This window comes from Ammodytes marinus, assembly GCF_949987685.1.
Source record: "Ammodytes marinus genome assembly, chromosome: 10".
Taxonomy (NCBI): Eukaryota; Metazoa; Chordata; class Actinopteri; order Uranoscopiformes; family Ammodytidae; genus Ammodytes; species Ammodytes marinus.
Genome location: NC_137214.1, coordinates 27,948,679 through 27,967,058, shown reverse-complemented (window position 1 = coordinate 27,967,058; position 18,380 = coordinate 27,948,679). Strand labels below are relative to the sequence as shown.

The window sequence follows — 18,380 nt, the reverse complement described above, 5'->3', positions numbered from 1 at the left end:
TCAAACCACAAAATTAAAAGTTTTTATGTCATTTTTGGGTTTATGTTACACGTGAAGAACAAATTGTCAATTTTTAGTTTCTGCAATAAAATCAGTGGCACTTTGTTTTGCTGGCTTTTGAATGTTGTGTATGTTATATTTTAATATGATTTCATATCACATGAAAATAGTCAATTTGTTAATCATTTTTACATATTTAAGTGGTTTGAACAACTTTTTCTAAGCAGCTTCAGTTAAACAAAACTAGCTATCTCCCTAGGGTCAACTTATTTTATTGAGAAGCCATTGGTAGTTTGCAAAGCTACGATTTCAAAGTATCTTCCCCCAACACTGCATCAAAGGCCTTTAACATAAAGCTGGAGCAGTCCCGCTGCTACACTCTCTGTATAACATAGACTAGACCAGGGCCTGCTTTCTCCAAAATATCTTAAACTGTTAGTATAAGGACGACATTGGACAAGTGAATGCCCAAAACAAGGTCTAACAAAGCTACGGTAGGTCCATGTAACATGTTAAAAATTGTAATAAAAATTGGTTATATTTTCAGTTTTGAGGAGGCAAAATATACATGTTTTTACAAGATGATAATGTATGCGTTTGGTGCAGTTGAGAGATCCAGGCCCGACTGTGAAGGCAGTCTGATTCAGCAGATTGTTTCTCACCCAACATACTCTGTAAAATCTTCGTACAATAACATGACTGACCCTGCTATATTTACTTCTTCCTGTAGCCCACAGCTTCCACATCTCAACAGGAACCACTTAAAAGAAGATCATGCCAATGCATACACACACACACTCACACACACACACACACACACACACACACACACACACACACACACACACACACACACACACACACACACACACACAACTCACCGACCGACCCACTCATAATACAGTATGCCTCTCCCGCCCACACTTTCCTGTTTCGTATCTGCAGATATAAACCTCACACACCCTCAACCTCCAATATTGTTCCACATCAGTTTAGTGCATTGTGTCATGACATAATCTGAGTTCTTATGGAGGATGACACATAAACATGGCACAGTGCATTTCATTCAGTCACAAACAGTTCATTCTCTTCAGTTCAGATTTCGAGTTGTGTAGAGAATAAAACAAAGAGAATCATTGAATACATGTCATGTCAGTATGTCGGGGTTTAGCGGCGGTGGTGGCAGCAGCTTAAAAAGTCCCACAGACACACAGACGTTTGATCTCTCTCTCAAGCGGCTGTCTTTGACGCTTTCCAAAATCCCTTAGCGATACTGTGGAGGTGCCCTTGAGTAAGGCACTCAACCCCCAAAGTTCCTCTGGTGGAGCGGCTTAGCGAAACAGTTCCAATACACAACGTAAGTGGTATGAATGTCAAGAAAGAGCACATACGCTATAGTGTAAACCACTTCCTAGGGACATAATAAAGGCTAGGAGACTTATAATAAATAAATAAATATGTTATAGAGGGCACTGGGTATAGGGACCTGATCCTTTTTGAGAAGTTCTTTCCAGAGTTTTTTTTTTCAGATATGTTGTATCGTCTCACACACACTGTTTGTAGGTCCGTAGATACACACACACTCATACACACACCTGTGAATGGCTGGGTGTGTAAACATGAGTGGGAAATAATAAAAAAAGGCCATAATAATGCTACAGTAGTACCGTCAGTACACAAGAGGACAAAGGCAAAAAAAAAAAACAGTCTGTCTCTTTTCTTTGTTCTCTATCTTGGCCTTCAAAAAATAATATATACACAATAAATTACTCAAAGTTCTGCTCGTAATGTAACTAAAAACACATTTTTGAAACTAAGCTCGTTCAAGAGTTCCATTTCAAAGTGATAATACTGATGAGGATGTTGATATAAATAGCGATCAACGGTTTCGGATCGTTTTTTTTAAATGTGCAATAATAAAAAGTTCAAAGGAACTGAGGTTTTGGCGCAGAGGGTCGTTCGTCGGGTATCAAGCGAAGGGATCTTCATTTTTTTCTTTCATCTATTGCTCTAGGACAGAAACTTATCGCCAAGGGTTTGATAAATTCTCGGGATGAGATGGTGATACTGATGGTTTATTTGGCCTGTTCTTAGTGTAGGAACAATAGGAGTAAGGGAAGAGCCCATAACACATTACACTAACTAAAAATGCCCCACTAAAAAGTTAGAGGATTTTCAGCTAGTTTGGCTTGTAGGGATGTGGGGTTTTGAGGGTCTCTTGTGTCATCTTTCGTACCCCCCTCAGCTCCTCTGTCCTGGGGCATTAGACCATCCGTTTGAGTAAGAAGAACAAGAGCCCAAAACACAACATACTAACTAAAAACGCCCACTAAAAGGTTGGAGGATGTTCAGCTAGTTTGGCTTGTAGTTGTGTGTTTTTCTGTCTCTCTCTTGGTCCTCACCAGGTTTTGGGTAAACTCTGGGATAAATAGCGCTGGTCCTTTTCTCCTTTTCTCAGTGTAGGAACAATAGGAGATACGGAGGAGCCCAAAACACAACATACTAACTGAAACAGTTTTCAGATAGTTTGGCTTGTAGGGAAGTGTGTTTTTGTTGTTTTTCTGTGGTCTCTCTCTTGTCCTCATTCGTACCCCCCCCCCCCCCCCCCCCCCCCCCTCAGCTCATCTGTCCCGGGGCATTAGACCTCCCATTAGAGTAAGAAGAACAGGAGCCCAAAACACAACATACTAACTAATAACGGCCACTAAAAGGTTTGAGGATTTTCAGCTAGTTTGGCTTGTAGGGAAGTGTGTTTGTTGTTTTTCTGTGGTGTCTCTCTTGTCCTTATTCGTACCCCCCCCCCCCCCCCCTCTCAGCTCCTCTGTCCCGGGGCATTGGCCCTCCCGTTGACCCCCCCGTGGCTCTGGCTGATGGCAGGGGAGGACTTGGTTTTGCGAAGCAGACACTCGCGGCCGTCCAGGATGAGACCGCCCATCACACCCGCCTCGATCTTCTCCAGGTCGTCGGTCTCGGCGCGGAGCTTGGCCTGGAGGAGGCTGATGTAGGTCTCATAGCGCGTCTTCTGCTCAGGGACAGAGAGAGAGAGGGAGGGGGGGGGGGGGGGACATAGGATTAAACTAGATTTAAAACTGTTTGGACACTGGTTTATTACGCATGTGTTTTTAAGGCGAGACACAGCAGGCAAATATATTGTTTTTTCAAGCACTGGTTAATGTTGAGATTTGTGTCTTCTTTCACACTAGTATAAATAAAAAAGGTCTAAAATGTATTTTACTAAACCTTGTCTATTTGTCTACTGTATATTTCTCCTACACAACCAGTTATAAACTGGCAAATGTGATTGTTGATATCTATAAGATAAAAGTGTTACCCTTTTTCTTTTTACATGCTACAAATAAAAACATTTTAATATTAGAAATTATACTTAAAAAAATGAAATAACTTGGAAAACAGCTAGAAATGAAACAAAATGGCGGTATGTGTGTTCCAGTTACCTCGTAGGTGAGGTAGTGCTCCTTCAGCCTGAACTCCTCCATCTCGCGGCTCTTGGGCTCGAGGGAGGACGAGTTCTTGCGATGCTCCTCCAGCTCCAGGCTCATCTGCTTCAGCTTGTTCTCATGACTCTGCAGCTGCTCCTCCTGTACAACGCACAGACCGTTAAAGAGACAGTGTGTAGTAGCACAGACCGTTAAAGAGACAGTGTGTAGTAGCGTGTAGTTTGCCCTCATCTAGTGGAATCATTTCTAGATTACAACGCTCCCTTGCTAACCCTTCCCAGGTTGCTTTGATAGCGACATTCTTGTATTATACATTTTTATCTTGTTGATCTGATGCACCTGTACGTCATAAAGTGTGTGTGTGTGTGTGTGTGTGTGTGTGTGTGTGTGTGTGTGTGTGTGTGTGTGTGTGTGTGTGTGTGTGTGTGTGTGTGTGTGTGTGTGTGTGTGTGTGTGTGTGTGTGTGTGTGCATCTATCTGTCCTGTGTGTGTGTGTACCTGGTTAAGTCTGGTGGACGAGGACGGTAGAATCGGTCGACAGAATTTCTTCATAGAGCCGATGGCGGCGGGGAACGCTGGAGCGGAAAACAGAGCGGCTACGAGGTTTATCCTGAATATCCACGACATCATCTCCTCCTCACTACTGTTAGGAGAGAGAGAGACAGAGAGAGAGAGAGAGAGAGGGAGAGAGAGAGAGAGGGGGAGATAGAGAGAGAGAAAGAGAGACAGAGAGAGGGAGAGAGAGAGAGAGGGAGAGAGACAAAGAGAATATAACGAGAGCAGCCAGTGCAGACAGTAAAAAATCATATCACCTGATTTATGTTTCTTTTATTGTGCGGTTCTGCCACAATGACACAGCTTCCCCTCTGAGAAAAAACCCAGCGCATTCAACTGGATGCAGAAACTTCATCCCCTCTAAGATGTATCAACTATCATCTGGACATTGTAAATTTATCTTAGACTTATTTACTTACTACTATCTTTATCGTGTTTGTTTGGGCTTTGTAACTGAAATTTGGATTGTGTTCCCTGTTCACACTGACAGCCTAGATTGTGTTTAGTCTGCCAGTGTGGGCTTTGTAACTGAAATATGGATTGTGTTCCCTGTTCACACTGACAGCCTAGATTGTGTTTGTATCCTTTCAGCTCAAATCTTATATTATATTTGATTTATACTCTAGAACTTGCAAACTTGTTTGACAAACTTAAATTGTTTAGTTCATTTGACTGTGCGGACATTTAAATGAGGAATCAGGTTTCATAACATTGTCGTGGGAAGATCTTATTCCTTATCTGTCCGTGTCCTGAAGAAACCTTTTGACTACAGTTTGCGTCACTCAGCGCTTCATAAATAGTTATGGTAGTTATGGGAGAGGTGTTACATAGCAACAGTTGAACATCATCACCATATCCATTCATAAATACTTTCCACTCCAGCTTATCTTATTCAGAGATTAGTTACAATACGATCCACTGACACCTAAATGTTTAATGAACTATGGCCTACGAAAAAATGCCAAAAAAATTCAAAATCAGCACGTATAGAAATGTTAAATAACACTGTATTGCATTGTCTTAACATGTTTTTTTATCTTTTTTTAGGGCTGTCAAAATTATCGCATTAACGCAGGGTGATTAATTTCTGGAATTAACGCATTAATTTTTTTTATCGCAATTAACGCATGTGCAGAATGATCCGCCCCGTGCATCCCACCGGCTCTGTACTACAGCCACTCAAACGTTACGGCTGACCCAGGATCAGTAGCTGCGCGCCGCCAAACATCACAGCACGCTAGCCCATGCCGTGTTTTAAACTGCTAACGGTCACGTCTGTGTCGGGGGCATAGATAGTATATAAAATCAACTGCCGCGGGTGACAGTTGATGTCGGGAGCAACAGGAGGAGAAACATTGTCCGCTCTGTTCAGAGCCCGCGAGGACACAAACGTCTGCAGTTTTCAGAGGTGTGTGTGAGTAGACATCAACATAACGTTGGCTTCCTGGTACAAATGAACAGTCCCCTAGGACGTGTTCGCGCGTACACACACACACACACACACACACACACACCGCGGACTGTAATCAAGTTGTATTCAAGAATGCACAACCTATAGATTCACCAAATAAATGCCATTATATAGCCTATATTTGCCCAAAGACATAGTAAAGAGACAGACCAATTGAATTATTATTTACATTTATTTTCAGTATTAAAACCATCATTTGGATTTTCAATTTAAAAATTTTCGGGCATATTTCGAATGGTATAATTAATCATGATTAATCCACAGAATCCTGTGATTAATCCGATTAAAAATTTTAATCGTTTGACAGCCCTACTTTTTTTATTATGTCACTTCGGATTGTCCAAGGATTGTTTGGGGTGTGGGGTGGGTCGGGGTTAGAAAAGTTTGATGTTTGTTTGAAAAAAAAATCAATAAAGATTTTTATGGAAAAAAAAATAACACAGTATTTGTCTTATTTCCTGGGCTTTTGAGTGTAACTTTTTGATGTGTAATAATAACATCTTAAATGGATCTTTGTTGACTTACGGTGCCTGCAGTAGAAACACTCTCCAGTCAGAGGTTTTGAGCTTCAGTACGTTTGCCTTCTTGCTGTAGTCAGTGGCGCGCGTCGCTAAGCAGTGGTTGATCCGCACCGCGTTCTTCAAGTCCACCTCGGAAATGTCTGTGTCGGGCTTGTACTCATCCTGGGAAAAATACAGAAAAACAACAAGTCTTATGTTCTGAAACCTGTATATCTTATTATGTTTGCAGAGTATAGGTTATGTCTAATTCTATCTATCTATCTATCTATCTATCTATCTATCTATCTATCTATCTATCTATCTATCTATCTATCTATCTATCTATCTATCTATCTATCTATCTATCTATCCATCCATCTAGTGTGTAATATCGGAGTATTTGGCGTCATCTAGTTGTGAGATTCTAGATTGCAACGCTCCCTTGCTAACCCCTTCCATTGGGAAAATATGCAGAAGCTACAGTGGCCTACAAGGACAAGAAGCTATAGTTACTAAAGATGACATCATCCACCACTGCCTCAAGTCTTTCCACAATATCAAGTGATGAGGTGAATATGTATTTAGTTATTTATTCTATAGTATGTTTATTATTATCCATTTATACTAAGTCAGTTCTGAAAAATGCCACTACATTCTACACACTGTACCTTTAAAAGCTAATGCAATGAATTCAGGTTAAACCGTAAATGTAGTACATAGTTTTTACCAGCAGGGGGAGACAAACACAATAGCTCAGCCATGCCTCATTGCCTCATGCCCTCTCATACAGTAATGCTCTCTCTATCACACACACACACACACACACACACACACACACACACACACACACACACACACACACACACACACACACACACACACACACACACACACACACACACACACACACACACACACACAGCATCCACCACCGCAGTGAGTGTGACAGCGGTGGTTGGATGCTGCTGCTGAGTGTTTCTATGGTAACAGAGCAGAACACACGGTACCTTCTGGAGATACAAGATCATTCCCTTCAGAACCGCGTAGAACTTCTTCCAACCGCGACGTCCCCTCGGGGCTGGAGGGAGAAAAACTTTAGTATCATATTAAATATTTACAGTGTTGGGAATTTGATATCTTCAGTCAAAACATGTGTGTGTGTGTTTGAGTGTCTGTTTACAACGTGATATTGTGAAGACTAGCCAAAAATGAAGTCCCACATTTTAGGGTGAATACTTGCTCTAAGGTAAGGGTATACTTAAGTTTAGGTTAGGGTTTAGCAAGTAGTGGTTATGGTTATGGTGTATCTGTCCGTCTGTCTGCCTGCGTGCGTGTGTGCGTGCGTGTGCCTGTGTTTGTATAGTCTGTGTGTGTGTCTGTGTGCCTGTGTATAGTGTGTGTGTGTGTGTGTTTGTACGATGACTCACTGCGTTTTCCGTCCATGTCGGCGTGGCTCTTGCGGTTGAGAACCCCGTGTTTGTATGTGACAGCGTTCAGCAGAATGGGGATCGCTATGAACGGGTTGTTCCCGTCCGTTACCCTGGAAACACGCTTAGTACCGACCTCACACGTCTCCTCCACCAGCTCAGACAGACTCTTCCTCAACTCGTCCTCCTCACTGCACACACACACACACACACACACATACAGGCACGCAGACACACACACACACACACACACACACACACACACACACACACACACAAACACACACACATAAACACACAGACAGACACACAGACAGACACACATACAGACACACAGAGAAGAACACACACACAAAAGAACACACAATGACACACACACACACACACACACACACACACACACAATTAGATACACCCTGGGCAGCACACATTCAAGTGCACTTGCATACTTCAGATTTCCTTTTAAGAGATGGGAACCAAACGCATACTCACACTGCCCACTGCAGCTTCTCGTTCTTGATCGAGTTATACAAGATCTATTGGGGAAAAGCAATTGAAGAGAGAAATTGTTACTATTTTCCTGTATTTTTAAAACTTCACTACACTGTGGGAATGAACAGAAAAAAGACCAAGCAGACTGATGTGGTGGTAGGTGAACTCTCTGTACCTTTAACAGTTCTTTAGGATAATCTTTGCCGTTGTTGAGTCCGTCTAGATTACTGATAAACTGCTGGCAGGACATCTTCTTCCCAATGTTCTGAGGAGAAAAGAACAAACACGACAAACAGACATAAACAAAAAACAATAAGTTCAAGTTCAAGATGAAATTTCACCTTTTAGTGTGTGTGGAGATATTGTTGGTCCATGTCTAGCTCAGCTCAGTATCCAAAGAAGTTGACAAATATTCAAACATCAAAGAAGCACATAGTGTATATACTATATATACAGTATACAAACATTATATACTATATCTGCTACAACCTCAGTGCAGTTATTGAACTGTCCCCTGGATGGCAGTGTTATGCTGCTGGATTTACTGGTTACTATGGTGAGTTGTAGTACCAACTCTGTTAGATATTGAGTATCAGTTCACCATATATTTCCCTTTGTTTAAACCTCTGAATGTGATGCATCATTAGTGAAATATTGTCTGTGTATTGCTGCAGCTTTCTGCCTTCAACCTAAACAGACACAGGTTCGGATCATTAAAAAATGTATTTGGTTCATTGCTTGTTTTTTTCCTATGATGAGACGGCTGCTCCTTTTCTAAGAAAACTTACATAAAACTTTTAGAGGTAACATGCGTCACAAAAGCTTTCATGCACCAATTATTCATCATATCTGTAAAATAGGTGCACAAACATGGTGCAGTTCACAGCCAGTCTGCATTTTATTTTATGTAACAAATATCAAGAAAAATCAGCCTTTGACCATTTTATCTTTGGTAAACAGTATCTAGCAGCCAAATATTGTTGCATCACTGAACAACAATAATAATTCAAAAACACAACTTGTTCTATTTAAGGTGGAGTCAGTGATTCTGGAGACGATACACAGCCTAGGCTCTGTAAACGGGCATGTTGCTAGCTACGGTGGGTCCCCTATGTTTACATACCCTTTGTTTAGATGCCAGTTTACAGAGCCTGGGCTGTGTAATAAGACCAGATTTGACTCCACATTTAAAACGAGGACAGTGTTAGTAGTACTATATTTCTACTCACCACCTGCAGGGCAGAGAGAGACCAGGGGCCAGAGTGGGTTAGCAAAGGGAAGGAAGGAAAAGGAAAGGATATTAGTCAGAGGAGGTCAGCTCACTAAATGTGCTACAGTATTAGCAGGGCTGGAGCGGAACTGGGTAGGAGGGTTGGGGAGAAGCACATTGATCCACACACACACACACACACACACAGTGCTCCAGTTTATTAAGTGAACACATGAGACTATTGGAGGAGAAATAAACAGGTCAGAAAGTAGGACACGATAGGCGAAGAGAGAGAGAGAAAGCTAGAGTATAGATGGAGAGATGGGGAAAGAATAGAAGGAATAGATAGTTATAACAATGTGAACTAGCTAATGGAGAAGGAGTGTCTTTATATGTTGTTTTGAAGGTGATTTGGGTGCCTTTAGTACGTACATGTCCGTGTAGATCTGTGTTGAGCAGCATCAGGGCGCAGGTTAATGTGTGGGCTCCGTCTGAAACAGGACAAAATGCACAAATAAAATCTAATTCAACTACAACTACTCTACAGAGACTTATGTGAATGCATACATGCCTTTATAGTATGTACACAAATATAATATTGTGCAGACACACACAAATAGCACCACATCTGCAGAGCTACACACTTGCATGCTATTGCTAACATTGCTAACAGGATTCCAACTTGTGATCCTGAATTGACTTAGAATTTACATTTGTGACATTTTAAACTTTATCCAATTGGCACCAACTTTTACACTATATTAATAAGCTGCAGCTGTGAGTGTTTGGTTAAAGTAACGATGAGGAGGTTTTGTTGATTCTAGTGCTCCCTTCCGACACCAGCGGTACTGTTTAAACACCAGCGCCTGCTTTGCTAGCGTCTTTGCTAGAGCGTGCCAGTTTCATAAACATGTAAGAGTTCCTTGTAGTCACTTTAATGGAGCAATATGGAAAGCTGTAATAACAATCTTAAAATCCATTTAAAGTTATAATGTGACATTTTATGAGGTTTTTGTGACTTTTTCTCTCTTTTTTTCAAAATATATTTATTGCAGTTTTTTATTTTTATTTTTACAACACACACAAACAAACAAACAAACACCTGCACCGTCACAACATAAATAATAATAAAAAAATAAAAAAAACAGAACAGAAATAAAAGAAAAAAGAAAAACGACAAACAAAAAAGCAAATCTATCCAAATTTTTGTCTCTCTTGATAAGTTAAGTTAAGTTACTTTATTAGTCAATGGTTACATTGAAATTTGTCTTTTCATTTTGATAATATTGTCTTTCTTACCGTCATTGCCGTCCTCCTCCTCCCCACTCTGCCCCTCAGAGTTGGGCGTCAGCGGGTTGCAGTTACAGAAACGTTGAGAGAAATGTACCAGGACCCTCTCTCTCTCCTGGGTCTCCCCCATCAGAGGAAAGGCCTTTAAGAAGCTCCTGTAACACACACACACACACACACACACATGAAACCCAGATGTTCAACAAGTGCCTCTCTGGAGATCATAACATCATGTACTGAAATATTATATATATACTCTTAAAAGTAGTAGAGTAATTTTTCAAGCAAAAGTGCAATATATTTGCTGGTGTACGCTTGTTTTGTTATATGTCATTTTAAATGTGTGGAATTTCTGTTTTCGACAAAACAAAACATCTTAAGACATCCCCAGACTCTGTGATATTCTGAACATTTCAAAGGCTAAATCATAATAACATATTCTGAAAATAAACTTAAATGAACACTCACTCTCCCAATTTAAAAAATATCTTACAGAGAAGGTTATGGATTTTTTTTTTATTTCCGCTGCAGCCAAACACATGTAACTTCCCAACATGAGTGTATGAATCTGGCCCTGTCTGAAGAGCACACATGACATAAGGCCTCTTAGCTTAGCTCTTAGCTGTCCACTTCACAGGGCTGAAGGCAGCAGTTTCAGACAGCAACATGTCAGGTTCAAGGCCCCTGATGTACTCCACTGCTGTCAGCAACACTGGCTAACACTGCACTCTACATGACAGCTTGATTAGCACAAAGCTAATGCCTAGCGAAGGGGCCAAAGTGAATAATACACACACACACACACACACACACACACACACACACACACACACACACACACACACACACATATCGACGTATGCATCACACACACTCATCACTTCTAAAGATGTGCTGACGGTGCGTTTGTTACCTCAGGGCTCTGTCCAGCGAAAGGCCAGTGAAGTCAAAGAAGTTTAGGTATTCTGATGCCACCAACTGGCTGAAGTCATTACTGCAGGAAGAGAGAGAGAGAGAGAGAGAGAGAGAGAGAGAGAGAGAGAGAGAGAGAGAGAGAGAGAGAGAGAGAGAGAGAGAGAGGGGGAGAGAGAGATAGAAAGAGAGGGGAGGAGAGGGGGAGAGGGAGAGAGAGAGAGGTAGGGAGTGACAGAGAGAGAGGAAGAGAGAGTGGGGGGGAAAGAGGGAGACAGAGAGACAGTGAGAGAGAGAGGGAGAGAAGGAGAGAATGGGAGAGAGAGAGAGAGAAGGAGAGAGAGAGCGGGAGAGAGAGAGAATGAGAGAGGGGGGAGAGAGAGGGAGAGGGAGAGAGAGAGGGGGAAGAGAGATAGAGAGCGAGAGGGAGAGAGGGAGGGGGAGAGAAAGAGATAGGGGGAGAGAGAGAGAGGGGGGAAGAGAGATAGCGAGAGAGAGGGAGGGGGAGAGGTAGGGAGAGGGATGGGGAGAGAGAAGGAGGGAGAGGGGGAGAGAGATAGAGAGAGCATCAGCAAATCAACGTGGCAATGGAGTGGAGACGTATGAATGTGTTATATAAATGTTTTTTTAAAGGTGAGACACTGCAGGCACTCAGTTTATCTGTCTTCTAGTTAAGTCATAAGAATGAAGTGAGTCGTGCATCGTTGCATGTGGGAATACGGAACAATATAAACATGTTTTCCTCTGTTTCTGCTCATTTGTCAGTCCATCAGTAATCGTGTGTGCACATATGTTATTGTGTTGTGTGTGTGTTTGTGTGTGTGTGTGTTACTGTGTGTGCGTGTGTTTGTTTCCATGTGTGTGTTACTGTGAGTGAGTGAGTGAGTGAGTGAGTGAGTGAGTGAGTGAGTGAGTGAGTGAGTGAGTGAGTGAGTGAGTGAGTGAGTGAGTGAGTGAGTGAGTGAGTGAGTGAGTGAGTGAGTGAGTGAGTGAGTGAGTGAGTGAGTGAGTGTGTGTGTGTGTGTGTGTGTGTGTGCTTGCTGTCTCACTTCTTGCCCAGGTGTCTGGCCACATCACAGCGTTTGAATCCCTCCAAGTGATAGAGGCGCTTGGCCAGCCTCTTGGCGGCCTCGCAGTCGACGCGGCAACCGTTGGCGAGCGTATCCGTGCTGCCGCGTTCCAACCGCTCCAGACTCCCGCCCAACTCACACTCCTCCGAGTCAGACACCACGTCTGTGAGGTTGGCATCGCTACGGGAACACACACACACACACACGGACAAACACACACACACAAACACACACGGACACAGGCAAACACACAGACAGGCAAACACACACACACACACACACACACACACAAACAAACACACACACACGGAAAGACACATACACACACACACACACACACACACAAACAAACACACACACACACACACACACACACACAAGCAGGTGCATAGGTTAATGAATGGAACACATGTCCGTTGTTAAGACGCCCACTCGCTCATAACTGGACCAGAGCAAAGTGAACTGCTGAACTCAATTATATAAAACATATGTTCACATAGACACAAACACAACTCAAATTAGGTTTAAATGATTTGTTATGATGACAGTGACCCGGTTTAACTGTCGCTGAATGTCCCCGCTTCCTGAATCAGTGAATTTAAAGGCCCATTAGAATGCAGAGGCAGATATCACCTGCTCCGAAAGCTCTTCAAATACTCCACTAATCCCACACAGTTAACCTTGAACCAGGGTATCTGCACATATTTTAAGTACTTCAAAAAATGTTGTACCTTTTTAAGATCTCTAAAAGAATGAATATCAATGCCGCAGCAAAGGAAATCAACAACCTACGTTACAGTATATACTCCGTTAAGAGTTTTATTCATTTGGAATAACAAATATTTAATGCACATTGGCTAACAACTAGCAACTAATTACAGAAAAATTTAACTGTTTTGCAGTCCAAATGAAAACACCATCAAATAAACATAAGGGATCACTGTAAAGGCAACCAGACAATCCAGTCATTATTTGAATTAAATTGATGCAATATCTAAACTGAAACCTCAATTCTATTCAACTATTTTTATCAAGTTCATTTAAATGAAGCCCGGCAGATATAGAATTGAGCCTTTCATTCTAAGCGGATCGTTAAGTGAACAACGCACGCTTTCTCCGGCCTCAACTCGCCCCTCAGCAAAACAGCCAACATCTCGACTAAAGCAGTGACTTGTCCATTTCACGCTCATCATCATCAGCGGGCTGTCTGTCTGTCCCAGCTGTGAATGGGTGTATCTGTTTGGCTTAAAGCAGGGCGTTTACTGCAAGAGACTGCAATGTCCTCACACTCACACAGTCCCGACAGAGTAGTTACAGTTAAAGAAAAAGTTAAATGGGTTCAGGATCAGTTGAAGACACAAGAGTGAACTTGCAGCGTTTCACTAATTCACTTACAAACTCTGCATTAATGACGGATGTTCTAGAACACTTGATACCCTGTTTGAAGTTATAATCCTTCCTTTTGGCATAAGGACATAAAGTGCTTAAAAGCAATGAAAAGTGTTCTGAATTATACTGTACTAGTAAACTATCAGTGAAGATTATGAAACCAGCTTCCTCTCTGGCTCTTATAGATCAACTTGACTTCTACCAGCTGCTAGGGTTGGGCGGTATATGGTCAAAATCCTCTCTCACAGTATAAGATATTTTGAAACACAGCAACGGTATGTACTACAATAAAGTATTTTTTTGTTTTTTTAAATTCAATCAATGGCTTAAAATTGCAAATCAACCTCACTTAAGTGTTTGTGGCTAGGCATTACATACCTTGGCTCGAGGGTGCTGACCTATTGTCTTTACCACATCTTTTCAGCAGTGTGAATCTTGACCATGTCTTTTATATATATGTATCTGTGCTTAATGGCATGCGTAGTCTTCTTTGGGTAAAGACTCTTCCAAACTCGTCTGAAACTGTGGATCTGCTGTAGTTTTAGTGTTTGAAGTGGTGAATGCAGCACAAATGTTTTGGCTTTCATAGAAGACGACTGCTTTGGAGAGTGGTAGAAAAATGCTACTCATATTTCTTACTTTTTATCCACAGTATTGCCAAATCTCTACTGGTAGATACATTTCTACTGTTGCATGGTAAACAGTATACCGTCCAACCCTACTAGCTACCATTCATTTATATTCTTGGAAAACTAAAAAGAAACAAATACTTGAAAACTTAAAGGAATACTTAAACCATACGGAACCAGCGTTCGATCTAGGATGAACTGATTTCTAAAATGTTTGCACATTTATACTACATAGGATCTCAGAGTTCAATACACCTTCATATTCCCACCAGTGAAGTATTTTCTTTAACATAAAGGAATAAGTCTTTCACTAGCAAACTACAACACAGTGCTGTGCTGAATGACGCAGTTTGATAAACATTCTGTAGAACTGTTTAAGTGGCTTCTACAGAACACAGAGAATCAATGCACAGTATTAATTAGTTCCCTACTTGTTTATTTATGAGTAAACTGAATTACTTTAATGAAGATATTGAGCCACTAGTGACTTCGCTACACACAACACAGTCCATCAGCCAGAAGTTAATGAGGCTTTTTATTGCACTTTAAAACACCCAGTGATGCTGCTGATGGGTTAGGTTTTGTTTACAAGTTAAGACCAGATTTTTAAACTTTTTCCTTTTTCCGTTTACTAAAGTGAGAGTCTCCTTTAGGCTTGATTGAGATTGCGGAATTAAAGACCTACTTCACCGGTGGGAATATGAATGAGTATTGAACTCTGAGATCCTATGTGGTATAAATGTGCAAACATTTTTGAAATTGGTTCATCCTAGCCTGAGAAAAGGCAGAAAGAGTGTTTTATGGTCTCACTGTCTAACCCTACATTTTACTAGTGTGAGGGAAGAAAAACCTGATTGATTATATTATTATAGCGATTTTAAAGTGATAAAACGCCGGTAGGTGAAGTATTCCTTTAAGTTATTTCCTGAAATTGTAGAAAAAAAATACATAAAAAAAAAATCCTAAAATTGTTGTGTAACTGGCCCTTTAACTTTGCATGAGCTTAATATCTCATACAGCTCCATTGTATGTTATTAAGCACATTAGTAACTAGTACAGCTGGGAATTGATGAACAAAAAGTCATAATCTGGGCTTTGTTTGCATACAGCCTTGGTCACCACACCATAAAAAATTGCCCGAGAAAGTAAAATGTGCCTTTTTCAGCCTGATACTCTGTCCATCTTATTTTCAGTGTCCGTAATGCATTTATCCCACGCAACTGCTGCTGACAAAACAGCTGACATTCAAGCAAAACGGCACAAAATGCAAAACAAACTGCAGTATTTATCAACCCATCAGCATAAAAACTGCAAACTCTAGCCGCTCCATTTAATTTCTTTAGAAAGAGACACGACACACATTAAGCCTCCGTCATTTCACATGGAAATTTCCTAAATTCCAGTGTGTGTGTGTGTGTGTGTGTGTCTGTGTGTGTGTGTGTGTGTGTGTGTGTGTGTGCTTGCGCGCAAGTGTGTGTGTGTGTGTGTGTGTGTGCTCATCTGCGTTTCACCGTCAGCATTCTCACCAGATGATTCAGACGTTTTTTTGCATAATCTGATCAGCCCTATTGCATTACCGTTCGCTAACTCAATACATTACGCACTGCTGTCGAAAGGGATTTGCTGGTTACCGTGGATACAGCGGATGCCGAGTGTTCTGTTCTAGAATAAGACAGGGACATGGAGATGAATTGTCTATCACAAGTTTAGTGTTGTGTGTGTGTGTGTGTGTGTGTGTGTGGTAGGGCTGCACGATATATAGAACAAAATGCTAATTGCGATTATTCTTGTTCTATCTATATTCTGCCTGGGACTTAAGAATTACACTGCCAATGTGACTGCTGCTGTGATTGTTGTGCATATGACCAATAAACCATCTTAAATCTTGAATCTGTTGTTGTGACTGATGATGAAGGAATTATCACTTTTGCATAATAATTCTTATTTTCATTGAAATCTGGATTTTTGTGGGAATCTGTACCAAACTAATGTGTTTTCGTAAGTGTTTAGAATGTGATGTGTTGGTAGGACATATCTGCAGCATGCCGATTACTTATTTCAAAATGCCTTTAACAAATATTGCACCTTACTGCGGATTCAAAATTGCAGTAGGTCCTAGTATAGCTGTTTCGATTCAATTTCGATTAATTGTACGGCCATAGCGTGTCGCACAAATGATCATAAAGAAAAAATACCTGACTGGTGCAAAAGCCTTACGCATAAATTAATAAATAAATAAGATAAACAACAAACAATTTCCTTCTTCAGCAGTCAGTGTATGTATTAACATGCTGAATGGCTGACTGCGCACTACAGCCCTTAAGCTGCCCGGTAAACAAAGGCCAGTGATTTCCCAGGCTCCATGCAAGGTTACTATGTCCTGTCATCTCGGCTGATTCATTAGGCTCAAAGAATTACTCTCTTCATCTGGCCCCTGACCTTGGACCGGTTTACCCTCGGGAGATTCTACAAGGAGCTATTGCCCCCACAACTACATGGTTTTAAGGGTCACAGGAGACACACACACACACACAGACACACACACCCCACCACCAAGAAAAATCCTACATCTTATTATGGCATAGCAGAGCATGGCTGAATAAGAATGAGTAAGATTGCAAATACATTTGAAGGTGGAGTCAGGGATTCTGGAGAACACTTTTTTTTCAAAATCAGTGAATATCTCCTCAAGATCCAATTACATGTCAGTTTTGAAGGCTAAAAACATATGGTGTTTGTACGCAGCCTAGGCTCTGTAAATAGTATGTCAACAAAGGGGCCATCGTAGCTAGCAACATTACAGAGCCATAAGCTGGTTATTAACAGTGGATTTTTTTCAGCGTGCACACACAGTACGACAGGTAGTGGATTGTGAGGAGATATACACTGATTTTGACAAAAAGTGATTTTGACAACAAGCATTCTCCAGAATCTCTGACTCCACCATTGAGTGAGTGAGAGCAGTTCTAGTTGCAGGGTGCCTGGGCTCATCCTTAGAGACCGGGTGGGGGGAGTTTGTGTTTTCCGGGAGCTGTGTAGTCACCGTCCCAGGCCTATCGTGTTGTGAAGGAGCCAGTTGAGGTGGTTTGAGGGTAATCTGATTAATGTGCTTCCTGTGCAATTCCCTACGGACCCCTGCAAACCTCTGGGTAGACCCCGAACAAGCTCACTGGACTGGACTACAAATCACAAATCCCGCCAAAATCGGGAAAATCCCTGGAATGTTTTTCGCGACCAAGACATGTGGTCTGAGGCGAGACACTGCAGGGGAATAAGGGGAAAACAATCTTATAGATATCATTATGAAACTTTGCCAGTTGATTACTGACATTAAGACTTAATTTTTCTTTGTACGATATTTTTCTGAAAGATTTTAATAATTATTATTGTTATTATGTGTACATTTTCATCTCTTAAAAAAGGAGAGAGAAAAAAGATGTTGGTTCAAGCCATAGTTAAAGAGCATTTTTTTCATTTTATAAATCAAGAAACACGATTATGTACAGGTCTTAAAAATGCATTTTTGACATGTTTTTAAGAAGAAGATGTAATGTTGAGATAGTGGCCATGGAAGCAAAATAGCGCTTTTGCCGGCCATGTCTCGCCTTCAATGCAAAAAAGGAGTGGATGGAAATAAATCCATATTACACTAGAGATATCAACACAGACACACACACATGCACACACACACGCACACATGCACACATATGGATTCACAAAATAAAATGAGTCCGTTGTAAACCATCAAAACAATATCTCGCCTGACGCCTGGCGTTTGCGGAGAAATTGCTTTCGCTTGTCAGAACATATTAATTCTCTCGTCTCAGAGAAAACCTCATAAATCATTCAAACCTCATATCAGTCATGGGGCTAAAATGATGCCGGGCGCCCTCAGTTCACCGCTGTCTGGCAAATAATAGAATAACACACACACACACACACACACACACTGAAGACACACACACACACACACAATA

The 18,380-nt window shown here is 41.3% G+C and overlaps 1 protein-coding gene across 1 annotated transcript in view; it reads right to left on the bottom strand.

The window, feature by feature from the left end:
• Positions 1 to 2,638: 2,638 nt before the first annotated feature.
• psd2 (pleckstrin and Sec7 domain containing 2) overlaps positions 2,639 to 18,380 on the bottom strand; it is an 18,938-nt gene continuing 3,196 nt past the window's right edge. The window contains exons 2-13 of the mRNA XM_080035083.1: positions 12,365 to 12,565; positions 11,317 to 11,397; positions 10,413 to 10,558; positions 9,546 to 9,604; positions 8,079 to 8,168; positions 7,904 to 7,947; positions 7,412 to 7,602; positions 6,992 to 7,062; positions 6,010 to 6,167; positions 3,957 to 4,101; positions 3,456 to 3,599; positions 2,639 to 3,022 (exon numbers count right to left, since the gene is read on the bottom strand). Of these exons, the coding sequence (XP_079891209.1) occupies positions 2,813 to 3,022; positions 3,456 to 3,599; positions 3,957 to 4,101; positions 6,010 to 6,167; positions 6,992 to 7,062; positions 7,412 to 7,602; positions 7,904 to 7,947; positions 8,079 to 8,168; positions 9,546 to 9,604; positions 10,413 to 10,558; positions 11,317 to 11,397; positions 12,365 to 12,565 (1,540 nt within the window). The 3' untranslated portion in view covers positions 2,639 to 2,812. The remainder of the gene's footprint in view (positions 3,023 to 3,455; positions 3,600 to 3,956; positions 4,102 to 6,009; positions 6,168 to 6,991; positions 7,063 to 7,411; positions 7,603 to 7,903; positions 7,948 to 8,078; positions 8,169 to 9,545; positions 9,605 to 10,412; positions 10,559 to 11,316; positions 11,398 to 12,364; positions 12,566 to 18,380) is intronic.